The sequence below is a fragment of the Gadus chalcogrammus genome, chromosome 13 (genome assembly GCF_026213295.1).
Source record: "Gadus chalcogrammus isolate NIFS_2021 chromosome 13, NIFS_Gcha_1.0, whole genome shotgun sequence".
NCBI classification, from domain to species: Eukaryota; Metazoa; Chordata; class Actinopteri; order Gadiformes; family Gadidae; genus Gadus; species Gadus chalcogrammus.
The window spans coordinates 14,061,322-14,088,939 of NC_079424.1; the positions used below are offsets into that span (position 1 = coordinate 14,061,322).

At 42.2% G+C, this 27,618-nt stretch overlaps 1 protein-coding gene across 1 annotated transcript; it reads right to left on the reverse strand.

The window, feature by feature from the left end:
- Nucleotides 1–26,729, reverse strand: LOC130401826 (guanine nucleotide-binding protein G(s) subunit alpha-like). The gene is made up of 12 exons (XM_056605814.1): nt 25,320–26,729; nt 23,563–23,635; nt 22,406–22,460; nt 22,037–22,156; nt 16,147–16,244; nt 3,380–3,434; nt 2,433–2,506; nt 2,060–2,118; nt 1,746–1,866; nt 1,211–1,341; nt 796–863; nt 1–189 (listed from the first exon to the last, which is right to left on the reverse strand). The coding sequence occupies exons 1-12, from the start codon at nt 25,456–25,458 to the stop codon at nt 43–45; spliced, it is 1,140 nt and encodes a 379-aa protein (XP_056461789.1). The 5' UTR covers nt 25,459–26,729; the 3' UTR covers nt 1–42.
- Between the last annotated feature and the right edge of the window lie 889 nt (nt 26,730–27,618).

Consider the following 27,618-nt stretch of genomic DNA (forward strand, 5'->3'; position numbering starts at 1 on the left):
AGGTGGTGGCGGTGTCTTTTTGTTATCGTCCCAGCGGTCCGATCACAAGAGCTCGTACTGCCGCAGGTGCATGCGCTGGATGATGTCCCGGCAGTCGCTGAAGACGCGGCGGATGTTCTCCGTGTCCACGGCGCACGTGAAGTGGGGGTAGCAGTAGTGGCGGCCGTCCCCGCTCGCCGTGCTGATCCTCTGCAGGGGGGCACAGAGGGCGGGGGTTAAGTTAGCGCTTCGTCCTGCTTTGAGGACCAGATGTATTAAAAAGGGTACAGGAAAAAATGTAACTACGACCAGAATTTTAGATCGCCTGAGTACTTCAGAAGAGTGGAGCAATATCCCTGAAATTGTATTGCTTTTACGGAGCAAGGCACACAGAGTGCAAAGGAGGCGGGCTGTAGATTCCTCTTCCTTCGTATAAGACCCAAGTCTATTTTAGACGCGAAACCTTCTAAAACATTATTTCCCGTCCGTCCTGACACGGCCGTGTGTTTTGGGCATGAGGAATGCATTTAGTTATTAATTTGTTGTTAAACACATATAAGCCGCCATTATGTGAATGCATTGAATTTCCAAGGAAGTTCATGGGAATAACTCTTTTTAAAGAGTGGTCAAGTACAGGAGTTGAATTAGGCTGGATCCAATCTTCGATTGCTCTTTTGTTGACTTGGTTGAGCAAATCAAAACAAGGTAAGGTAAAGCAAGGTAAAAGGCTGAGGTTCAGCGTTAAGGGGTCGGTTTCGGGTTTGGGGATAGGGTGAGGGTTAGGGTTTTAACATTGCATTTAAAAATGTCTCGTACCAGAAATTCGTCCCGGATGAAGTACTTTGCTCTTGTTACGCGAGGATCCTCTCCTTGTTCTGGAATTGCTGTTGAGAGTACAGACCATTAGTACTTCATAACTGTACGTCTTGTAGTGCAGAACAACTACTGTATTAACATTGACTTGCTGTTGCTCAAGTCTGTAAGATTCCATTCAAACAGACTGAAGCCAGACTGAAGCCAGAGTACCATCAGAAGACGAAGAAGAAGATGAAGATGAAGATGAAGATGAAGATGAAGATGAAGAAGAAGAAGAAGAAGAAGAAGAAGAAGAAGAAGAAGAAGAAGAAGAAGAAGAAGAAGAAGAAGAAGAAGAAGAAGAAGAAGAAGAAATAGAAGAAGGATAATAAGAAGAAGATGAGGAAGAAGAATCACAAGAAGAAAAATTAATTACCATCATCCGGTGTAGTGTAGCGTTCAAACTCAAAGAAATAATCTTCGATTTTTGATTTCCCTGCTAGAACCTTCTCTGCTAGCAGATCCTGTTTGTTCAAGAAGAGGATAACTGAAATGGTCCGTAGCCACCTGGGAAGAGAGCAAAGACAACATTTATAAATTCGATGACCCCAAGCATATGGTCCATCTACTGCCCCTCGAACCTTGTATAAATAAGGAATGTTCTACAGCCTATACATGGATGTAGCTTTACTGAATAATAATATTTAGACGGTGTTATCTGGAAAATCATTGGGCCTTTTATTCTGATTTGCACATTTTTATACTTTTCAAAAGCAAATTATATTTCTAACCATGCATAACATCATGAATAAAAGACGTGTTTGTACTTTTTATGTTTTTTTATCCTGTGACCCATTTATATAGTCTGGCAAAACATAACCTCTGAACAAAAACATTTTCAACGATGATAGGATCCGCGTGTGACGATGTCACTCCAGGAAGCTGGAGGACTTGTCTTCTAAACGACTTACCTATTGTTCCAGATGTTCTTGAAGAGATTGAGGGCCTCTTGCAGCCTGTTTGTATGATTGTCTTCTCTGATCACCATGTTGTAACTGCTACTGGCCACCACAAAGATAATGGCCGTCACATCTGTTTCTCACAGACACACCGACAAACACAGACACGCACACACACACAGACACGCACAAGGAAATATTTTATAACCCCCATTGCGAATGATGGCCTGGCCTTAACATTTACTCTTTAGAAGAAATGAGAAGGTAAATGTTGATGTATCGATATAAACATGAGCTGGGGTGGTCTGGGGCCAACTAGGCCTTACCGTTAAAACACTGGATCCATTTTCGGCGCTCATCCCTCTGTCCTCCCACGTCAAACATGCTGTTGAGCAGAAAACAGGTTGGGACAAATAAAGTGACAGCACTAGACACAATAGAGAATCCGTCATTCATTTAACAACATAATGAACATCTCACCTAAGATTAATTGGAAAAAACACATCTTCTAACGAATGACATGACCTTCATTCTTACATATTTTTTAAGAGAGCTACAATTCATTAAGATATCCATACACATCTCAGTATGGGAAGAACAAATTCATTATCTATAGTCTTCTGTGTTCCAGCTCATCACACCCTACGTCCCGTCAAAAAGCATTGCTAAATCAAAACATAAGTCAAGACGAGAACCCACTGGAAGTTGACTTTGTCTATTTGAAAGGTTGTCTCGAAGATCCCAGACGTCAGCACTCGGCATCTCAGTAAGTCCTGAAGGAGAAGGAGAGAAATGGGGGTCTTGAGAGTTGAACGATGCAAACACTATGGTGGATTCACAACATGAGGCTACATGTTAAAAAATGAGGAATCAAGCAATATTTATCATACAAATAAATGAATAAATGATGAGAGTTAAAGGAAGAGGAGAGGATTATATCATTATTGACTTCAGAAATGTGGCAACGAACATAAGCTTCTACAATGTGTGTGTGTGTGTGTGTGTGTGTGTGTGTGTGTGTGTGTGTGTGTGTGTGTGTGTGTGTGTGTGTGTGTGTGTGTGTGTGTGTGTGTGTGTGTGTGTGTGTGTGTGTGTGTGTGTGTGTGTGTGTGTGTGTGTCTGTGTGTAGTTGTTTTGTTTGTTTGTTTGTGTATTAGGTATGCACCGAATATTCGGCCACCGAACATGTTCGGCCAAAAAATGGCCCAAAACATAATGTTCGGTTTCAGCCGAAGGAGTAAAAAGGCCAAACATAATACACCGAACATTTTTAATAAAAAAAATAAAAAATAAAAAATAAAAAATGTGCTCATTTATTTAAAGGTACATTGTTCTTAAATTCTTGCTATAATGTCTGCTGGAATGTTAGAAAACGTTCAGTATTAAATAAATATTTTGTATCAAATTTGTAATTGATTTTTTTTATAGAAAAGCAAGACAAAAAAGTTTATAAAGGACATTTAATTGTTTGATTTATGCAATGGTGAAATATTAAAGCAAAATGAATGAAAAACATTAAAAGCCACCTTCGGTATTCGGTTTCGGCCTTCGGCCAACTGTTTCAGTATATTCGGTTTCAATTTCGGCCAAGAATTTTCATTTCGGTGCATCCCTATTGTGTATGTTTGTGTCTGTAGATATCTTACCTGATCACTTGGTGTATAATCACTTTGCCGGACGATATCGATTCGGTCTAAGAAGCTACAAAAGACAAAGACCAGAAGAAAAGGTCACAGAATATCATGGCAAACAACGATGAACATTTGCAGCTATACATTTTCCAGATCCATTTTTTTTAACTTCAATGCTACTTTGTGAGTTAACCATACAGTATACTCCACATACAATACAAATTAGTCATACATACTTAAAACCTGTAGCACAATAGGAGCTAAAATGTTGTCAAACCCCCATTGAAACAACCAAACAAAACAATGTTCTTTTTTTGCCCCTTGATCTCAAGCTTTCCTAAAAAACGTTGAATAAAGGTAAAATATTGGTAAAGTTTTAAGCAACAGAGAGCCAGATGATGTAAAGAAAACAAATACTCCATTACCTGGACAGAAAATAATTATTGTTCAATAATTGTAAACAGGACAAAAATATTTCCCGCTTTTGGTTGTCATCTTTAAATCATCTTTAAAGTCGTCTATGAGTTAATTATTCACTGTGAAAGTCCAACAGTTGTGATGTGTACGTCTATAACTGCCTACTTTATAATACACTGATTAATTTTCATTTGAAAATTATAAAAAAAAAGTTATAACCCAAATGCACACACACGATCACAAATAGACAGTTACAATGCAGTCAAAAGAAACTGAGCAAGATAAAGATGTAAGAACAAGAACGTGTTCCTTGAAAGGCCAGCAGAGGGCATGTGCTCAGCTGAGCGCTGGGAGGAGAGCAGTCTGAGTCACCAGCAGGCAGATTGCTCTGTCAACCCAGAGCAGGCTAGTCAATGAAGCTGCTGTAGTAGTTTATGCGCTATGACGAGGAGGTGTGTGTGTCAGTGTGTGTGTGTGTGTGTGTGTGTGTGTGTGTGTGTGTGTGTGTGTGTGTGTGTGTGTGTGTGTGTGTGTGTCTGTGTGTGTGTGTGTGTGTGTGTGTGTGTGTGTGTGTGTGTGTGTGTGTGTGTGTGTGTGTGTGTGTGCGTGTGTGTGTGTTTCCTTTTTAATAATAATGATAACAACAATGATCATATATTTTATTCTATTAAAAACGAGCATGTAGTTAAGAGATCTCAACATACGATGGCTGAATAAGACTAAATAAACCTTTCATCTTAAAAAGCACAAAGAGCTTATATGGTTTTAAAATCACAGTTTGTGCCCATGTTAAGATGAGGTTCACTGGTATGTGTGTGTGTGTGTGTGTGTGTGTGTGTATGTGTTTGTATGCGTGTCTGTGTGTGTGCTGCACTATATTCAGTATGCTGCATAATACCTACTTGTGCAAGCTCTATAGCGCATGCTTTGCAAGCACAATGACATTCACCACAAATCAATTATTGAAAATCTTGTAAATCTAGTAAAACGTTTAAAAACAAGGAACGGAACGAGGGAACAAGAATTATTTTGAATTGTTCCCACTTAAACAAGAAAAACTTTCCTTACTTTGCTTTCAGTGTTTCAAAGCATTAAAAGCTATTGTCCTGAGCTATGAGAGTGACCGACGGTATTAACGGATATCTGGGAGCTAATTGTCCCAGAGAAATGTGCTGCGAGAGAGGGGCAGAGTACTGCTCTGGTCCCAGTATCCGCAGCCTTCTTGCAGTGTGCGTGCCCTTCCGTGGTACGCTCCAACACGCACCCCGTGTGGAGGCCCTCCATCGCTGCACTCCCACACGGACCCTGTATGCAGACTCTCTTATGGTACACCCTAACACAGACCCCGTGTGGAGGCCCTCCATCGCTGCACTCCCACACGGACCCTGTATGCAGACTCTCTTATGGTACACCCTAACACAGACCCCGTGTGGAGGCCCTCCATCGCTACACTCCCACACGGACCCTGTATGCAGACTCTCTTATGGTACACCCTAACACAGACCCCGTGTGGAGGCCCTCCATCGCTGCACTCCCACACGGACCCTGTATGCAGACTCTCTTATGGTACACCCTAACACAGACCCCGTGTGGAGGCCCTCCATCGCTGCACTCCCACACGGACCCTGTATGCAGACTCTCTTATGGTACACCCTAACACAGACCCCGTGTGGAGGCCCTCCATCGCTACACTCCCACACAGACCCTGTATGCAGACCCTCTTATGGTACACCCTAACACGCACCCGTGTGGAGGCCCTCCATCGCTGCACTCCCACACGGACCCTGTGTGCGGGCTCTTACGGTACTATCCAACACGGATCCTGTGTGCGGGCCCCCCATCGCTACACTCCGACAGGGACCCGGTGTGAGGGCCCTCCTGCGGTACCCTCCCAGGGGGCACTACAACAGGGACCCGTATGCGGGCCCTTCTGTGGTACACTCCCACACGGACCCCGTGTGAGGGCCCTCCCAGGGTACACTCCCACACGGACCCCGTGTGAGGGCCCTTTGGCCTGGACAGCTGGCTTGATGGTGCCGGCACTCTTTTTCTCACACACATCGTTTAGTCACTCACCGATACACACTAGCGTGCACGCCTGCACACGCAGACTTAAAATACACAGTGGTTTGGAAACATTCAAACCAGTTGTCCTGTCCTTTCAGATACAAACGGCCCCATAGCGTCAGAACAACAGCAGAGTTTCCACATTGACATGGGAACGAGGAAGGAGTTAAACAAAGGCGTTAGTCGGGGGAGCCATGTTTGTCGGTGCGACTCCAGTCAAGCGCCTCAGTACAGGCTCTAGCGCAGCCGCTCTGCTGCTGTGGTTCAGACTCTTCCCTTTGGTGCAAACATGCACCAAAGGGAAGAAATGATGTTATTTTATTATTATTGTCAATGTCCAAGCCACCTAATTAGTGTCCAGCAAAATCAGTAAGCCACACTAAGTGACAATTCACTTGTAACCGCTTAAGCTGCTAATGCTAACGACGACGATCCAAATCCATCCTAAAAAGGATTTGCTCATCGCCGCTGTGCTGGTAATCTCCCGCTTCGCATCATTACTCACTAGTCTACCCCGTTTCTGACTAATTGCGTCTGCCTTTTGTTTCGGTACAGTTGCCGGGGAAAGATGCAGGCCGGTCTAGCAGCTGCCTCTTGGGGGAGCGGAGGTATGCCGCCCCCTCTGAGACGACCAGGAATGTGGCAGGTAGGGGTGAAATGTGACAGGGGGGTTGCAGGAAGCCAGCGGCGAACACAGGAGGAAGAGGGGGAGCAAAGCCCTGGTCGAAAGACCCACTGGACGGACCAGAGACAGATTTAGACAGAGGAGAAGAGAATGTCACGAAAATAATGTAAAAAGAGGAGAAAAAAAAGGGAGAGGCATAGAGAAGATTTGAGGCAGAAATAAATACAGACAAACAACTTTGGGAAGCATCAATGCCTTTTTTTTCTGTGCCAAAGTAAGTCTAACCAAGTAGGCTGGGTGGCTAAGCTAAGCCTAACTAAGATACACTATTCTACCCAATCGCAATGCTACCGCATGCTCACCATGCGCGCAGACACACAAACACACGCTTGTTAGACATCAAATGCCCTATCTGTACTCTTCCTTGCTTAAACACAGCGTGTGAAACCATTTCCAAAATCACAGAAATATACTGAAACAAAACAGAGTGATTTTGAATTGGGCATATAACGTGAGGGAGCGGTGTATAATAGGTGACATGGCTGCTACCCCAGGGAGCAGAATACAGCTCAGCCTGTGTTTATCTTCAGCTCTGGTCGGAGGCACCGACAGACCAGAGCACAAATACACTGCTCAATTTTTAGCCACTTCTTCCTATTAATAGCAGAGGTGCCAATAATAACCGTGACTACCGAGTTGAACCAAAGAAATGGCTGGCCCAGTAACGGAACACACAGGACTGTCAAGCATTGCAGGGCAGGGTTATTCTGAGGTAGCAAAGGGCTTGATTCAAAACCTCAAAATACATGCAGAGCACTCCACTGGTTGTTAAAAATAGCCTAGTATTTATTTAAAGGGTATATACCCTGTCCTTTTAATGTTGTTTTTTTTTAGGATAATTGTGTTGCGTTTAACCATCTTTGAAGATTATTATAAGGATTGAAAGGGTAAATTTGGGCAATAAAAAGTGAACTATGGTTACACACACACACACACACACACACACACACACACACACACACACACACACACACACACACACACACACACACACACACACACACACACACACACACAAATACTATTTGCTAAACACAAAACTAAATCTATAATCTGTTATATAGATAATCCAATGGAGCAGTTTGAGATTGGCGAAATTAATTGCCAATCAAAACATTTTTAAGAAACTTTCCACGTACTTCAATAAAAGAAAAAATATATAAATACAACATCCCTGTATTTATGGCTAAAGTATGGAAGCACTTCAACTTGTAGCTCACCCTGAAAATATCTGTTGTGTTCCCATATCAAGCAACACGTTTCATTTTGCTCTCTAAAAACTAAACTGAAACAACCGATGACACACTGCCCCACCAACATCTACAACAACAAAAAACACTCTGAATATTGTGCGAGCCAATCCGTAAGATGTTATGTTTTAGTTACAGAAAGAAATTCCCCCTCTCCAAGCGATCTGATCAGGATCCAGCCCACTAGAAGGGGTTTGGGTGTCGCTGAAAGCCCTGTGTGCCGACAAAGCAGTTCAAACTCATATGGATGCTGCCTTCCTGTTACAGCCTTGCAGGCCCATTGAAACTGAGGACAGCCTGGTGGATATCCACAACAATGCAATACAATAAAAATACTAATGTCTTTATAGGTTTGTAGAGTATTTTAGATGTTATGATTGTTGAATTATTATTTTAACAGTTTGCTTATTAAATAACCCAATTGGAAAAATTGTTTTGAATTTTTGTAAACTCTAACAGTTTTAAGCTTATCGATTTGTTGCAAAAAAACTGGCAACTGGAGCTGCAGTTTGCTATAACAAACTATGTCATATTTACTGAACGAGTTTAAATAATTTTAAATCTTGTTTTATAAATAATTGCCGAAGACACTTTACATAATAAAGCAAGTGACAACTTTAACCAGATTCATTTAACTACTTAAATAACTAATGTTGTAAACTTTGTGCCTTAAAAATGTCTTTCTCCTTAAGTGTTTAAGTCATTTCCTCAGCGTGAGAAATACATACAAACCCGCAAAAAAACACCCAAAACATCTGCACCTCTTTGTACAGAATCCAAGCGGCTCCACTGATCAACTAGCGACACTAACTCATGTCCCCCCCACACACACACACACACACACACACACACACACACACACACACACACACACACACACACACACACACACACACACACACACACACACACACACACACACACACACACACACACACACACACACACACAAACACACTCACGGCCGCGCGATTATGGCCCTCAAAGAAAAGTCTGAATACGTGACAATTATTTCCCATCTGGCTTGTTTTGTTTGAATTGAAGATCAACATTTGCTTTTGCTTATTATTATCTGTCTTTATTATACTTCTTTTGCATCAAATTGTACTTATTGTGTATCGTTCTAACTCATCTCATATTGTACTTTTTCTGTTCACGCAAGTCAAATTACTCAATCATAAAATATAGAAGTAAAAGTCCTCAAAGAAAAAGTTAAGTTGCTTTAAACTGAATTAGAAAATTATTAACCCAAACTTTATTTTCACAGTTCTTACGGTTAAACAACGGCAGCACTATTTTGGAATTGTTTTAATTGTCGAAAAAATAAATAAATCCTACAATCCCGAAAAGAAGTGAAAACAACCTAGATTCCTGTTTTTCTCACAGTAGAATACGATGATCAAACCGGTTTAAAACCACAACAATAACAACATTCAACAGGGGTCACTGCCTCTATGTATGTAAATGTTTTCGCCTCGCAGTCCTACCAAGCCGACCCTTCACCAGCCGATCCTTGATCAAACACACAGGCCTGCACACAATACACATCAGCAGCGATAGAGAGGGAGGGGGAGAGAGAGAGAGATACAGCGAGAGAGAGAGAGGGGGGGGGGGGGATAGAGAGAGAGAGGGGAGGGAGAGAGAGAGAGAGGGGGGGGGGATAGAGAGAGAGAGGGGAGGGAGAGAAAGAGATACAGCGAGAGATACAGCGAGAGAGAGAGAGAGAGAGAGAGAGAGAGAGAGAGAGAGAGAGAGAGAGAGGAAAAGAAAAGAGAGAGGAGGCTGTGTCTGACATTACAGCGCTGCTCCAAAAATAGCTCCCTGGCGCCCTGGCCTCCAGCTTGGTTGTCATGGCGACAGAACCACAGGCGCTATAAATAGACAATCAGCTCCAAATCTTGTGTGACTGGAGTGAGGCCAGAGAGAGGGAGAGACAGACAGAGAAAGACTGAAAGAACAGAAGAATGATAGGGAGGGAGGGAGGAAGGGAGGGAAGGAGGGAAGGAGGGAGGGAGGGAGGGAGGGAGGGAGGGAGGGAGGGAGGGAGGGAGGGGGGAGGGGGTTGGGGGGAAGGGGGGAGGGAGGGTTACAGAAGGGAGGGAATAGAAATACAGTGAATAGAGTAGGCAGGATGGTGGACAGGAGTAAGAACGAAAGAAACAAAGAAAGACCGAACGCGCAAAATCTAAACGAATGAAAGACAGAACGAGAGAAGGAGTTGGCATATTTTCATTGAGGCCAATATACTTTTAGTGAGGAGATCTTTCTTGCTTGCAACTGTACATTTGCGGGGGGAATAATCAAGGTGTCCACTCAATCTGACCTGTGCTCACTTCCCCTCCACCCCAAAACCCATCTCTCTTTCTTTTCATCCCTTGGTATCCTTCTCATGCCTTCGCTCCCTCCCTCCAGAGCGATGAGTCAGAGACTCAGTCCCAGACATTTTCTGTATCTGCAGAAACGCCTGTACATCAAACACACACACAGACAGAGAGAGAGAGAAAGAGAGAGAGAGACACAGACACACAGACATACTGACAGACAGAGATATAGATAGGTAGAGAGAGAAGTAAGAGTGAAAGAGAAATTGGCATAACTCGAACGTAAGTGAAAAAATGGAGAAGTGAAGAAAAGTGTTGTGTGTTAGGGTGACTCTAGCTGAATAAACGTTGTATCATTCAATTAAAATCCCCTGCGACACAAATGAAAATACACACACAGCAAAATAAACAACAGTTATATATAGGTGCGTAGTCTAGTATCGAGGCTTACATTACAAGTTTAGTTGTAGGATTGAGGAACTAAAGTAGCCAACACGCTCCTTCCCAGATGAGAGGATAAACCAGTTTATAACAACTACCTTGCTCAACAAGGTCTCACTTTATAATAACACAGTCTTTTGTAACAACAAATGGAATTACCCAATAAATTCATCCCTGCTAATAACAAATAAGTCTCAATGATGACAGGCAGGTAAAGGCCTGTCGCCATTGATACTTAACAATGGTGACATTTTGTGAGTCTCATTGAGCGATGAGGTGAAGGAGTGTGGACCTGTATACAGTACTGCATGAGGCACCGCCCTAGGCCTGAATGGGCTCCCAACGGCACCAGAAACCTTACATTTAAATAAATCATCAGCAACCGATGGTTAGCGCTACATCACGTAAGGTCATCCCTGACCGATGTTCATATTCACTGTTCCTTGAAGCGTATATAAACTGTACACAACAATGGGGATGGCTTAAAGTAACACCAACCATGGCACATTGTTAAGACTCATTGGACAACATTTTAGAGAGAGGATTTGGCCTAAATGTGATTGGCTCAGCAACCCAACAAAGCTGCAGCGGAGTATGGAGATGAAATGTGATAGCTGGACCAATATATGAAATAAATACTGTTTTGTGCATTACAAAGTCCAGGGTTTCTGATTGCAATACTTATACTGGAACATGGCAATGGTTTTTACTTTTTATAGGTCAACAATAAACGTCAACCAACATTTCGCACTACTAGAAAAAGTTCTAGTAGAGGTCTGGAAAATTTGTTATAAGGCAATCATACGCAAAAATGAGCATGTTTTCAGGTTTATGAAAACCGACGTGACAGGGCCTTCTCATGCCCAACTAACACATTTGTTGTCTCCAAACATCAGCGGGAAAAATAGCTACGCAGTTTGGACGTTTTCATGTCCACAGCTGAAGTCGGCCTCTCAGTGGAACATGACGCGTCCACGCGTCACCAAGGACAAAAACATCCTCTGCAAACAGCCGTCAGCGGCCATAAAAAGGCACCAGGAAGTGCTGTGTAAAACATCATCAGAAGTGAAGAGCAAACATGGCCGTGACGGAGCAGACCCACAGTCACGGCGCCTGCCTCTCGTCACATCACGACAGCACCATGCGATGAGCGCGTCAAACCCATCTTTACCCCGGCCCTCTTCACATCATAGTACGCAACCGATGATGGAAAAATGGGAGGTGGGGGGGAAAGCGGGACTTTCCCCTTGCTGATTCAAGATGACATGTTCAGCTAATGCTAACAACTCTTATCAATAATGCTAGTTATACATCCTCCTCCCACCCTTCCCCTCCCCAAATCGCTTGCTCATTCATTCTCCCTATGCAGCTTGCTTGGTTTAGAAATAGAACCTGCCCCCCCCGCCCTATACACATACATCCCACCACTACCACCACCCCAACCCATCGCTCTGTTTCTCTGCTCTTCGTTTACATAAGCACAGAGAGAGAGAGAGAGAGAGAGAGAGAGAGAGAGAGAGAGAGAGAGAGAGAGAGAGAGAGAGAGAGAGAGAGAGAGAGAGAGAGAGAGAGAGAGAGAGGGACAGAGAGAGAGAGAGTTAGAGAGTGGGGGGTACTTCCGGACAGGCCGCCCAGCTCCAGCAGGATCTGACCCATAACACTGTAGCTGCTGGCTGTGGGAAAGGTGAGCAGTCGAGGAGGTGAAAAAGAAGAGGACAATAGGAGAGTGGGATGGAGAGAGATGGCAAGAGAGAGAGAGAGAGAGAGAGAGAGAGAGAGAGAGAGAGAGAGAGAGAGAGAGAGAGAGAGAGAGAGAGAAAGAGAGATATGGCAAGAGAGAGAGAGAGAGAGAGAGAGAGAGAGAGAGAGAGAGAGAGAGAGAGAGAGAGAGAGAGAGAAAGAGAGAGAGAGAGAGAGATATGGCAAGAGAGAGAGAGAGAGAGAGAGAGAGAGAGAGAGAGAGAGAGAGAGAGAGAGAGAGAGAGAGAGAGAGAGAGAGAGAAAGAGAGAGGAGCGAAGTATACAGTATTGAGGGTGAGGAAGGAGAGCCGAAGGAGAGGGAAAGAGGGAGGCTAGGGGACAAAGGGCTGACAGACCCCGCAACGCAGGGACAGATGTGAGGCCCTTTAGGACTGTATCATTGAAGCACTTGAAGCGTGTGCTCACAACACATGCACGCGGGTGCACATAAAGCACTGGGGCACAGTGCACATGCAAAACCGTCGTAACCCATCCGTACGGGTGCTAAAACGGGCAAGAGCAGTACTACCGCAAGACTACCAGTGCCGGGATGGTAGACACCTGAGGGCCAGCCCCGCGAGGAGGACATCCCCGACCCAGATCCGCCTGCATCTGCATACAGGCAGGGTGGGGCCTGGTGTGGCACGGGGCAGTGTGCTTGAATACCATTTGTATTTATTATCTTTTATTTGCGAGTGCCGTGCTGAAGTATCATTATTGTTCTTAAATTTTGATCTTCTTTTATTTGCAACTCATTTTCGAGGCTCACTTATTTCATTTTGACAATTGAGGCTAATTTAGACGTTAGACTGATGGACATTAGTGTAATCCCAAAATGCATCTTGCATTGGAATGATTAATATGTACTAGGTCACATATCAGTAACGATCAGAACTTTCAGTCACCCAATGTTGTCTGTTAGGCCTGCCAAGTTTAAATGTGAGGCCCCAGAAAGAACAGCTGTAGTATTTCTTGTTTGAGGTGCTACAAAGGGAAAGGCTGACATTGTTAAACAGGAGTTAAGGTGGGATATAATAATGAGGCCAATAAGGAAAGTAACAATTTAACCCTTAGATAATTCAGGCTGTTGAGAGCCCTACTCTGTGTGCATCGGACACGGCTCGGACACAGCACACAAACTGCACAAAATTGCATTTAGTATTGGGCCTATATGTTTAACAATTTGATCAACAATATACTGTATTTGGTATTATTTAATATATTGTATCTGACATAGACCGACAGAGCACACAGCTAAATGTAATATTGGCTCCATCATGACTGAAGAGATTTCGTCTTTACATCCTGCACGGATAGGCTCTCCCGTCTTTAGTCCAGTTGGGGTGGATGTAAACACACACACAAGCACAGTATGCATGCACATATGCTAGTTGCCGAGGATAAAAAACTCTTGCGAGCACAGCACACACTTTTTGCGCCCGATACAAAACCTTAATTTAAAGCTCTTGCGCACACACGTTGTACTTGTGCACACACGTTCTGCATGATTAAAAAATCTCTTGGGGGGAGTGTGTTTATATATTGCAAAATATTTGGGCTTGGTAATTCTGTCGAGTAGAGTCACTGCACAGTGGGAGCGGTAGTCCTCTCTTTGCGGAAATGAGAGGACCGTTCCGTACGACAGACTTCGGCCGCTACCTAAACCTTATTGTAATTATGAAAGAACTACAGCAAGGAGGCCGCCCTCGATGTGACTGGTCAGTTACTGGTATTGATCAAGTAGAGCCGGTACCGGCACCTGACTCCGCGGTCGAGGGAGTCACCGTTTGCGACCCCCGTTTATAACAAGCCCATCAAACTTCTGATCAAATCTTTAATACATCAAAAATGTAATTTAATATACACTTTGTTTAGATATAAATCAAAGAATCAATGGAGAGTTGGGTGGACTTTTTGCATAAGAGGGCTGCAAAGAAAAGTGGTGGCGAACGATGGCTCCCTTAACCACAGGGTCCGATAACGACTGCAGGAATGGCTCATGGATGCACAGTCAGAATAAGATTTCTGTAACAGTCCTCCCATTTATGCATTCAGTGGGTAGTCTATTACATTATATACCTGCAGAGGGAATACACAATTACCAAGGAAAAATACTTGGCTTGGATAAGAAAAACTCACATTAACAACATATGAACAAAATTGATATCATAAAAACGAATAATTAAACTGTCCTCCGGTTATGATGATATGTCTAGCCTTGCTCTCCCCTATCACCTTGTTCACCCCCCCTCCTCCCGCAAAGAGTATTGCATCTTGTGTGCAGCAGTAGAGTGTGCGTGTGTGCAAGAGTTTTGTATCACACACAAGTAGAATGTTTGCGAGCAAGAGTTTTGTTTTTTGTGCAAGTAGTATTTGTGCTGGCAATTGTTTTGTGTTGTGCGTAACTATGTGTAACTATGTGTGAGAGCAAGAGTTTTGTATTGAAGGCAAATAGTATGTGTGGGAGTGATTTATGTGCAAGCACAAGCAAGTTTTGTGTATGTACCTGTGATTTATGTGTGTGCACTTGCATATTTTGCATGTACTTAAGTGCTTTATGTGGTTAGGGAAGACCCGCTCTCTCCGATTGTGTGTCTTCCTTTTTCACCCTTTCTCATGCCTGCAACCAGTATGTACCCAGTCTGTAACCAGGCTGTAACCAGCCTGTAAGCCCTGGAGGGTTGAGGGAAGAGGTAGACCATCCTAATCACATCAGAACAGAGTGCTAAACTATCACCCCCCCCCCCCCCCCCCCCCCCCCCCCTGCTCCTCTCCCCCCCTCCCACATACACACACACACACACACACACACACACACACACACACACACACACACACACACACACACACACACACACACACACACACACACACACACACACACACACACACACAAACACACCGAACACACACACACACACACGCACGCACACATGGTTACATGGCGGGTTATCTCTGCTCCAGGATTTGTAAAGTGATTAGCATTCCCCATTAATTTCCATACACATGAAACACACTTGCAATGGGTTGGTTATAAACAGCAGGGGACAACAGGGACAAATTGAAAAGGATCACCAAATAAAGAGCAGCCTCTGTCTGCTATTACATGCATAGGTCACAATTGGACGAGTAATGATCAACAGAGAGCAGCAGTCACAGACTCAGACTCTTGTAACACAAGAGTCTGAGTCTGTGGAAAGTAGCAACTCTTATCTATAACGATAGCTACTAATGTGCCCAAAAGGGGACAAACAGACTCCCGTTATCATGGTCAACTAGCATTGTACCTTCACAAACCCTAAATCATTTGACCTGTGTACATAAACCAGTGTCTAAAACACCCAAACAACCGATACGAAAGCTGAAGAGTGTGTGTGGGTGTGTGTGTGTGTGTGTGTGTACAGCCTACATTAACAAGATAGAAACTGAGTCACATGGAAAAATGGTGATTCTAATGTGCCTGCGAGAAGTGTATGTGTGACTGATCCCTACAACCAACGCTTGTTTTCTTCATTCAGTTTGTGTGTGTGTGTTTAAAGATATACGTGTGTGTGTGTGTGTGTGTGTGTGTGTGTGTGTGTGTGTGTGTGTGTGTGTGTGTGTGTGTGTGTGTGTGTGTGTGTGTGTGTGTGTGTGTGCGTGTGTGTGTGTGTGTGTGTTGGTTATATATATATATATATATATATATATATATATGTGTGTGTGTTTGCATGTGTGCTTTTGTTTATATATATATATATAAATATGTGTGTGTGTGTGTTTTTATATATATATATATATATACACGTGTGTGTGCTTGTCTCTGTGAGCGTGTGCGTGTGCGTGTCAGCTCGTCTATTGGTGTGTGTATGTGTGACTTACTACTGTGCACAGTCGATGAGCTGGTACTCGTTGGATCTCTCCCAGCAGGCACGGACCCCGTGGTCCTCCCAGAGGATCCGGGTGTGTTCGTAGAACTCCTGGAGGGAGAAATCACAGAGACTTTGGGATCAACTTCCAATCCCATGCTCACGGGAAAACAAGCGTTGAAACGGAATACACCAGAAGAACGCCCCGCAGGCTGAGGGAGCTCACACACCTTATAAGCAACATGGTATGTTGCCAATGGAAAGGATTAAATATTGGTGGTCCACACTCCTCGGGGGAATACACCTCTGACAGTACCTCACTACTGTTGTGCATTCAAGTAGCAATAATCCCAGTTGATCAAATCAGCATGTGATTCCAAAGCCAATCATTGATTAAGCTAATTGATCAAAGGACAACGTGAAACCGAGTTACACAATTACCCAGTCCATTCACTGCCTCCAAGTGAATCCTAATCCTGTCAAGAAAAGTAACAATAATGTAATCCTGTAAAAAACAATAGCATTAGATCTTGTGGCACCAGTTAAGTATACCATAGTTAACATAGTCATGGGGTGATGATGTCAATACAGCTGGTAGAGTGAATTTAATTGACAGTTCAGATCAGATCAAATTAGAAAAATGTTTTCATCCATCAAATCTCATATCAACCAATCTGAACCGCATTTTGTCATCATTACCAGATCATCCAAGTGTGGTAACTATATAAGTGGACAGCACCTACCTACACACTAGTGGTGTGTTTGATCAGGCGACTTTATGGCTGGATGATACAGATCAATTCCTTAATGAATGCGAGTTAACAGAGTTGCACCAAAAATTACAGTTCAGTCTCAGTTCCCACCCACTTTATTTCCGTATCAAAAAATGTACCCGTGTTGTAAGTTGAGTGAGTTTCACACACAGCCCAATCAAATGGTGTCAACAGACGTTTAGCCCTGGGCAAAATAATATTTTAGCTTGGAAATATGTCATACAGCAGGGGAAGTAAGATGAGATCATAGTTCCACTGAATGCCATTTATTAATAAATAAATCAAATACAACAACATCCAAACTAAGGGAACCGAGCTGTGCTGCAGGTGTTCATGGTTCATGACGACACCAGTCCAGCCGAAAGACTTGTATTGACGACATTGTCAGTATTACCCTCCACTGCGTCACATATACGGACGCAACCGCTCTATATTAGCCCAGTTAGATACGGGCAGCAGGCGGGGTTGTTATGGAAGTTTCTGTGTGTGTGTGTGTGTGTGTGTGTGTGCGTGTGTGTGTGTGTGTGAGAGTGCGTCTGTGTGTGTGCGTGTGTGTGTGTGTGTCTATGTGTTTGTGTGTGTGTGCGTGTGTGTGTGTGTGTCTATGTGTTTGTGTGTGTACGTGTGTGTGTGTGTGTGTCTATGTGTTTGTGTGTGTGTGTGTGTGTGTGTGTGTGTGTGTGTGTGTGTGTGTGTGTGTGTGTGTGTGTGTGTGTGTGTGTGTGTGTGTGTGTGTGTGTGTGTGTGTGTGTGTGTGTGTGTGTGTGTGCGTGAGTGCGTACATGCGTGCGTGCGTGTGTGGTGGAGGAGGAGGGGTGAGTTGTTATTAATGTAGTGGTGTTGATGGTGGCCATAGGTGGGGTCGAGGGAGCGGGAAGGGGTAGGGGAACTGGAGGGGGTGGGGGAGGGGGTGGGGGAGGGGGCGGTTCACACTGGAGTCTGCCGTCTGCAGTGTGGAGACGAGAGGATCTTTTTTGGAGTGGTCTATTGAGAGAGGAGCAGCAGATGAGCGGACCCTGATAGAGACGGGAAACAGAGGAGCGGTTCATTGAGTTCACCAGAGAAACGCAGAGCTTTGTACTGACACAAGGCTTGGCTGTCACTACTCTGGCCAATCGCTTCCCTTTGGTCTCCACTTGGTCCCACAGAATGCGTTTATAGACACAAATAACCCATTGTCGACCGTAAAGCTCAAGCCATGTAAAAACTAATATACTGTATACTCTGCATAGGGTTGTGTTTTTTTCTCTTATTTTAAAGAGCATGCCTTTGCCATGAGTGTCTTCCTACTGCACACATACCGCGTTATTTAAAGTTTGGCAAACCGGTCTTACTCCATAAATAGGATGGTAGATAGATTAGTATTGCGAATGGAATCACGAAACAGCATTCTAAACTCAATCGTTTTTGTGTCCTTTAACAAGGAGGTACTTAGAAGTTGGAACAAATGATTTCATCTCTCATTTAGCTCCAAGTGTTTGTCAAAACAAAATGGTTTCATTACTAGAACAAACACCAATATCCAAATTAACCTTCAAACAGGGTGTATATTCTTCCTTATGCATGACATTGCCATATAAGTCCGAGTTCGTAGGCCTGACATTATGGGATAGATCCTCAAACTACACGTGAAAAATTCCACAAAGGAAATTTGTTCATTTTAGAATTGTACTTTTTCTTCTACTACTTCTACTAATACTACTTCTACTCTTACTTCTACTACTACTCATATTACTACTACAACTATAACTAATACTACCACTGCTTCGACAAAGAATAATAATAATAATAATGCTAGTACCATAACCAAATCAAATGTGGAACAAGGCACGACAGGGACAGTATTATTTGTATGTGTTTGACTCCCTTTCTATGGAAGGCAGACGGTGAACCAGTCCAACGGGTTTCCAGGGTGGCCTTTGGCCAGAGGCAGGGAGCAGGTAGAGAAACAACATTGGGAGATTTAAGCGAGGGCAAGGCAATCCAATAACAATCACAAAATACACAATTAATTTGTTTGTTTAACTAATTATCAAGGCCTATCCACATGAAGGAAGCAGTCAATGTAAGATGTACATTTATGCTCCTGGGATTTTTTTTTAGCTCCGCTACAGTTACCAACATTTGGCATGCTGGTATCTCTTTTGAAAACAATAGATTGCGTTTACAACAATGCAGCAAGTCGAAATAACCAATTTGACAAATGATCAAGTAATTATAAATAAAAAATCTTTTCTTGAACCTTGATGACAACGAAAGAGGCCGAGACGGTGAAAGCATAAATCCAAGGGTCAGAATGAGACAGGCCTGCATATAGGAACTTGCCATGACGCAACAATGACAATATCAGGAGAGCCTTTTGCTTACACACAAAATACACATAGTATTCACACTGCAAACTTTACTAACCCACCAAAGGTTCCAAACAGAGAGAATAGCCCTTGAGACCAACAGACCAGGTAAAGATGCAATGTCAAAGACATACCACTTAGTATACTCCTACTTTCTCTACGAAGCAACTATATACATCGCAGTAGTTTAGGATTATTTGGGGGCACACTGAAAGGCTAATAGGCCATATTGATTGGTAATATATGGCGATAAATCCTCAATTATAGGACTGTGTCACGATATTTCGACACACTTTATTGTTTGCATGGAGGGTTTAGGAAGGACATTTCATTCTATGGACACTATGCATAAATGCAAAGCTTGTGTAAGGAAAAGCACCATCTAGAGCTAGCTAGCTAAAGAACAGTGCATGGCAGGAGTGGGACTGGAGTAGATGGCCTACTATTAACTGGAGATACTCAACAACAAGGCTGAATTTAAATTGGACATTTGTCGTAGAGGCTTTATATACTCTAAAATGTAACACTGAAGAATTCAGACATTTAGAAGAAGTGTACATTGCTTAGGGTAAAGACACAGTCTAGCAGACAATCTACTGCTACAAAAAATTATAAAACTCCACTCTAGTTGCAAGCAACTTTTGATAAAGGCCTTTTATGTGGTACACACCAAGTGAAGCTCGAGCCGCCCCGGCCAGCTATCGAACTTCAGATAGACACAGAGCATTGTATATCTTGAGCACCAAAGGGATACTGTAAGGGTTTTCTCCTAAAAGACAGCCTTTAATATAAAAAATGAAAATCAATAAAAATGGAAAGCCTATCACCTACAAATGGCAACCTGTTCTATGTTTTTAGAACAATCTGATAGGAAGCAAGTAATGCAACTGAAATTCTCTGTACTTATTTTTCTCAAAGTACGGAAATTAAATACACATGAAGTTTCATCCTCATTGTCAGTCACATTCATATCCCAATGTGAAAATGTCCACGTGTCCAGATCCGCAACTGACATCCCTTTAGCCAAGCAGCTTTGAACTTGTGTGGTTGAATTCAACTTAAAGCTGCTGTAGGTAAGAGTTGAGGGTTGTTTAGAAAAACAGCAGAAAGGAGCAGGTGGGAGCAAGGTTTCGAAAAACACCTCCCTCTAGGGCTGCTCGATTATGGAAAAAATTATAATCAAGATTATTTTGGTCAAGATTGAAATCACGATAATTCTAACGATTATTTTTTAGTTTGAAAACATGATGTACATGTATTCAGCATGCCCCTACCAAAAAAACGTTCTAACTGAGAACTTTGAAATTTCGTCTTAAAGAAATACACAAAATGGTCAAAAAGAAAAAGTTAAAATCAAATGCAAAAAATAAAAAATCTATTTTATTAGTTTTGTGATCGTTTGACGCTAAAATCGAAATCAAGATAGAAATTGGATTAATCGACCAGCCCTACCTCTCTCCCAACGTTTCTACGTTGGGAGGGAGTTTTCGATTCACGTACCTGTTGGGGAAAAATGATAAGCAGTGTTCGCATATTTGATTGACCAATCAGGGAAGAGAAGAAATGCGCCAGAAATAAAGCAAGAGCTGTGTAAAATCGAAATGGTCACATATAGAGGGAGGCACACTGTCAAACAAAACAGATATTCACCTAAGAGAGCATTCACTCAATAATAGCTATAACAAAAGGCCATGGCATTACTTTTACGAATTACACTCAGATTATAGCTCTTACATCGTACCTACAGCACATTTAAATGTTTACAACCAAGACGACAAACATTCCAGAGTTCAATCTTTGTTTTTTCTTCCTGAGATAAAAGGAAAGGCCTCAGAGCAGGAAGGCTTTCTTTGGAACTGAGCCGCACAAATATCAAATACAATTATATAATATGGTTAAGAAATGCCCCTGACCATAAGGTCATTGGTTGGGCACATAAAGTAATCCTACAAATTAAATTCTTGAAATTCTTTCAGGAAGACATTCTACAGCATTTGGTAAGGATATGAACCAACATAAATGCTGCACAACTCATAACTTTAATACAAAGCAATAAAAAAAAGCTCCTATAAATTCAATTCATCAACCGATATAAAACCTATGCAAGTAACTTAAGATTGTTGTTCTGTACTGACTTCCTGGTGCGTGCCATTTAGTCATGGGGGAATGCCTCATGGGGGAATGCCTCCAAGTATCTATTGTTTCAACAGGAGGTCCCAGTGGAGCCATTTAGGGTCATTACACACAATCAACATTAATAGGTGGTGTGAATCTCTCAGGTGAGATCCCTGATTCAATCACTAACCTCCCAAAGGACACACCTCCTAATGTACTCCCCCCAGCCAGCCAACAAGCCAAAACGCCGTCCACAGCCACTGATTGGCAAACCTTAGTCCTCTGTTTCACCTCTAGAGTGCTATTCCATACTCTCCCATCTGATTCACCCAATGCCGTATTTAACCTAAAACAAGCACAGACAAAGGCTTCTAAGACTATTTCCTAGTCCTTAACAGTGGGGTAATCCATATAAGGAAGACGGGCCTCTGCTAATGGGGAATATTACCTTGGTAACCTGACGGCTTTGTGGGACCTGCAGATGAGAGAACACAACAGGGTTTGTTGGGACAACATGGGGCCTAGCAAGACACGGGCAGACGCCAACCGCTGTTGCTGCTACGGTGCTTAAGGCTCCAAGGCCCTCACCAAAGAATGAAAGACAACAACACACGCCTGCTCCTCCAGTAGCCTTTTATCAGAAGAACGTTAGTTGGAAACTTACCGAGGGAAATTCGTAGTCCTTCCTGTTCATTAAATTTGTGAGGTATTTTATCCTGGACTGGTTTGCTGGACATGCTAACTGGCATGGCGGCGTTAGTGTGCTCATGGCAGCCACGATTGTCTAGAAAGAGAAGAGAGAGCACCCCACTTCTTCAATTGCAGTTGCATGCATAGCTTCATTTGTGGATATTAAACTGTAGGAAGATTAACTTCAATTTAAAAAAGATGTCTGCTTGGCAACTCTGGTCCTTTGCAGTATGATACAGGCTATAGGCCAAGTTGTGCATTGTGTTAACCTTTGTCATAAAACTTTAAGGCCTTAATACTTTTGTCCTATGATTTCCTGCAGAAGAAGAAATCGAAGACTTACCTCAATAGCTTCTTTGATGTTGTTTTTAATGTCATTAATTTTCTGTTTTTTCTCTCTGTCAAGAACAAAAAGTTGTAGGTTAAGTATTTGCTGTTGAAATAAACAATGAAAAACAGTGTGCAGGTAGCCTTTTCTGAAGCAGCCAAGTTATTCAAAGTAATGTGCATAACACAAATATTACATTTTACCATTTGGGCTTTTGCTGACACAGAAAGGCTCTAGCTATAAATGTTTGTCATGCTGGGACACACTTTCACAATGACATCCTTGCCATGATTTATTCAGTGTTTTAATATTGACACATGTGCCATACTTCTCCTGTGTACAGGGAAATGTTTTGTTCCTCGGATGTGGGGTTAGAGTTCTCCACATCTGAGTCAATCACTTATAATCAGGCTCTGTGAAAAACACTTAACTCTTTCAAACTCTGCCCACCTTCAAACTAAACTATTCCTCTCTCTTCCTCTTCCCTAGTCCACTCATTCATTCCACAGAGTATTGTGTAGAACACAACTCCACAGTGGGATCTCTGTATTTTTGTCTTTGGGACGTCTATTCTGCATGGCCCCATAAATGATGAGCATGTGATAACGATTGTACCCCAAAAAACGATGAGTGAACGAATGAATAAACATGAAAATAGAATGTGGTTTTGTTCATTACATCTTGTTAGAGATGAGTTTTGAAAATGCATCATTAAAGCAACATCTGGGAATATTTTTTAGACATTATTCTGAAACTTCTGAGGCGAAATCTTTCTGAAAATATAGATAAAAGCCATTCCCTAATCTCATCCAAGCATTATCCTGGTTAATTCTTAATTGCCAAAATATGCTTTGAGAGATATTTTAAGGTTTCAAACAACTTTATAGATTATATAGCATATGATTAACATTATGGCCCTGATTACACAAATGAGTTATTCCTTTATTTTATTTATTTATTTTAACATATAATAGTATTTTGTTATCTGTAACATAAACTTTTAAGCACTTTTAAGTGCTACAATTTGTTTGAATTATACTGAAAGTACAAAAGATGTACTATAAACCCTTAGTAAAGTGTGTTGGTATTCATTGATTGACAAAGAGAAAAAAAATAAACCTTTGCTGTTCTCAAATGTTTCAGTAAATCAAATCAAAAAATGAAACACTTACTCTGCATTGAAGCCGTTTACGTGCAATATTCGCATCTGTTTGACTATCGTGCTCTTCCCAGATTCGCCAGCCCCTGGAGGAAGAGTAGAAAGCAGGAAATTAGTTCAAAATGGACCAAACTCCAGTCACAGCCCAGCAGCTGCAAACGCTGTCCAACATGGAAATCTGACAAAGACTAAAAATAAAAGACTACATAGAAAGAAAATGATAAGATACTCAAATCGGTTGTCCCTCAACTAGGTTTATACCTGTATCAGGCCCAATCTACCCATCAAACAATGACCATTAGAGAGAGTTGGATACTAAATTAAAGTATGTTGAAATGTACAATATCCAACTTTCATGTTCTAAGGACGTTATTCTCAAATCCTGGGTTAAATATATGATCAAGATTAGATATTCAACAAGTGGAACAGTTTACCTCATATATATATATATAGATATGACCATTTAGTAATTTTTTTCGGTGAGAAAGCTGACAAAACCAAGCTAAACCAAACAGACAATAAAACAAGGAAAGTTGTAACCATCACACTCGTTCTGGTTTGTAAACCTTTGTGCATATGAAGTCTTTCAACATCAAGGCACGTAGTTTGATAAAGCAGAACGAAAGAGTGATGGTTTCAATATGAGTGTTCCTCCCAATCTGAAAAGGCAAACAATCAGGCCGAAAGTTAGAAAATTGTCTATCCTGGTGAAGTAAAAAAACATTTGCACCAACCCAGATATTGACTGTCTTCATAGAATAGCCTTTATAAATCCTCATAACTGCCTTTAGAATTACCTTGTTTATTACATATTAGATAATAAAAACTTAAAAGAAGTCTAAGACAAGCTCAAACTAATAATCTAATGACAAAAAACTATGTGAACCTCTTAAATTAACTCTTACATGACTACATAGACACTTCTCGCTACATATACATGTGTAGCATCTGAGCTGCAGGGATGTTAGACCATGTATTACCTTTCAGGGGACACACAGGTTCCGTAGGCTATACCTATCTGATTTTCTAACATTAGTGCTCTTATTACGATACTGACCCTGGCCAATAGTTGGACATGTAAACATGTATGACAGATCCACAAAAAATGTTTAAAACTTGTCAAATTACAAACAAGATGGGGGGGGGGGGGGTCTGGTTTAGATCCATTCGTAAACTGTGGCAGATTATTTCAAGATTGAATATCAAACATCACAGAAACCCACATCACACAGTAGCTTGACATTGACCCTGGGACATAGTCAATGGTAAGGAGATCGAAAGACTGTCGTTGTATTACATCTGTTATTAGTGGTGGTATAGGATTATTTCACTTTTGCACTCTTCCTCATGTTCTGCCACTATTGGGCTTTCTATTTTTCGTGTCACTTAAAAGACCACCATAAGTTTCAGATTTACTGTCTTTATAATGTAAAATAATCAGAATCATAATAATAAAATAATTAAAGATACAAGTTGTTAATGACCATAATAATAGAGAGCATAGGAATGAATAAAGGCTAGATGTGGAAGGTGGAATTTAAATAACACTTTGAAATACAAACTTTGACCAAAGCCTAGTATGAGTTAACAAGCAAAAAGCATGGGCTCATTAGTGTTGGTGACAAGTATCAAAACAGGTAATGTAAGGTTAGACCAGCCATTTGAATGAGCCATGACATCAGTTTTACGTGAATGCAATGTAAGCCCACAAAACAAATGGAAACAGTGGACAGAGTGAACACGAATGATGATATATTGTACAGAACTTACCTAACAGTAGCAGCCGGTGAGTTGCTCGGTATATCTGCTTGTCTTTTTGTAGCTGTTTCTCTATCTTTTTGTTGGCTTCCCTCTGTGCCTTCTCCTCATTTCGTTGGTCTTCGGTCTTGCTATTGCCGAGACACCCCATCTTCCCAAACCCCCCAAAAAAATACACCAATAGAGGTTTAATGGACTATATCAACAACTCTAGATTCCTAAATCGGCCGGAGAGAGGAACACCTGTCTCAACAGGGGTGACATTTATTTCGCCAGATGCCAACTAAACCAGTGTAACCTGTGTGTGGGCCTAGTAGTGGATGAGAGGGAGTCCCCCGGTTGTGGAGACTACCGATTCAATGAGCGCTAATGTATCTCCAGCTAGCCTCCGCGCGAGCCGAGCACTGGCGCCAATGACGACACCCGCCCTCGCGCACGTTTGATTCCTCTCGTTTTCACTGTAATTCCGCAATGAAGTCATCCAGATGAACCACGTGAATACGAAGGTGGAAAAAGCTCCGCGGGGCGATGTACACGAAGGTTTTGGCGTCGGGGTTCCCACGACGTGTTTCTGCGAGGCTGAGATTCAACACTGACATTTTTTTTAGCAAACGTCTCCTAGGGAGCCCATCTTCGGCTCAACTCGCACCGCTGTTCAGTTCCAGTCCCTCTCGCGTCGATCCCGATGTTCAACCTTTCCAAATGTTCCGTTGCGACTGAGCAAGACAAGCCAAACACATGGGAGGGTTGGTGAAATTAAAAAATATGTATCCCGACTAAAATGTCGGCATGCGATGCATCAGGCAATTCTGATCTTCTTTCTATACCCGACGTCTTTGGACCTGTCACATCGTAGCCATTCCGGAGTCACCTTTACCAAATAATCACTTTTTAGTGCCCTGCTATCAATGTGTTCCCTCTGGTGCTGCTGTTGAGGTTTGACCAGACCCAAAAAGGCCCTACTCCGTCTTTTTCTTTTTTGGTTGTCGTTGTATTTTTGTATTGGTACTCCTCAGATCCGAAGGCTTCTCGGAAAGAACAAAGCTTGTGTTTTGGTTGTCCTTGAATATAATGTTATATCCCCCGGTCACTCATAGTCATGGAAATCCTCCGTAATGTTGGCGGTTCGCGCAAGTACAGCGTACTGTCAAGTCTCTCAGCGTTGTGTATTCCTTTTGAATTCGTATGGCAGGCTAGATATGGTTACATGTGTAGATATAGGAACATACCGCAGGTTACAATCCCTCATCCAACGATGACAGTTGTTTCACCCTGAAAAGGCCTGATCTACCCTTGAACAGATGTGAACACAGTCGTTTCTTTCTCCTATTTTTGTGGATTTTTTTCGCTTTTTCTTTGAGAATTGCACATTGAGAGATAGCGCTGGAGAGGTGGGGTGGGGCCAGCAGCTCTCACGGAACCCTGGGAACGAAGCAGGCTCCCGTCACGTGATCGCCGTGTCGCTGCCATATAGAAGTCAGAAGGCGCCCTCTTTGTAGGAAAAAAGTATCAGAAAATGATGCTCGAATAGTTAATATCTTGGTGATTGTATTGCAATGCTTATAAAAACGACATATTTGGGTTATAATTACGCTTATTGGGTCTGTTTGAAGCCCAAAGGTAGACAAATTGTGCACTGTTGCTATCATATCAGCAAACAGGTTTATACCTAATTTACCGACCAGAGACAGAGACATCATGATTGTTTGGTCTGCTGGCGGACCACTGGAAAATGTAGTGTTCACTTCTGAATAACATTTCATAATAAACTGACTAACAATGTCAAAACGTTTCAAACCGTATACACCATACTTGGATATATAGGCATGTATCCAGACGAAGTAGGCAAAATAGTTCAGCTTCTAATATTACCTTCTTATCTGTGTATTTTCGCTCTATGCTTACAATAGAGGATATGAACATCAAAGGGATGTTTATTTTAACTGGCAGGAGATTTTAAACAAGTTTAAGCAGCGTAGCCTCTCAACCCAAAATCTTTTAACTTTTAATTACCATTAAATAAATTGGAACATCACTAATTGTTCATGTTTAAATTGTCACCAATACACAGCACTGCCAAGCTTATAAGAGATAAAAACCCTTTTTTCCGATTTCTGGTTTATTAGAAAAACAACATGAAGCTGCGGTGTTCATGGGGTTAAGCAGGTATGTCACATAAATATGATAGTAAAGATGGTTCCTTGTATGTGATTGCATGCATCATGTAAGAATTATAATGCCCACATTCATAAGCACATCACATATGTTTAGAGACAAAGCGGGTAACACTGCTGCCTCCCAGGGTAAGGCA

Excerpts from the sequence above, each read along its gene's own strand:
- LOC130401826 (XM_056605814.1), bottom strand. The coding sequence starts at position 25,458 with ATGGGGTGTCTCGGCAATAGCAAGACCGAAGACCAACGAAATGAGGAG. Across the intron at positions 22,157-22,405 it reads ACATCAAAGAAGCTATTGAG|ACAATCGTGGCTGCCATGAG; the intron begins GTAAGTCTTCGA and ends TTCTCTTTCTAG. Across the intron at positions 16,245-22,036 it reads AGGACTACGAATTTCCCTCG|GAGTTCTACGAACACACCCG; the intron begins GTAAGTTTCCAA and ends TTCTCCCTCCAG.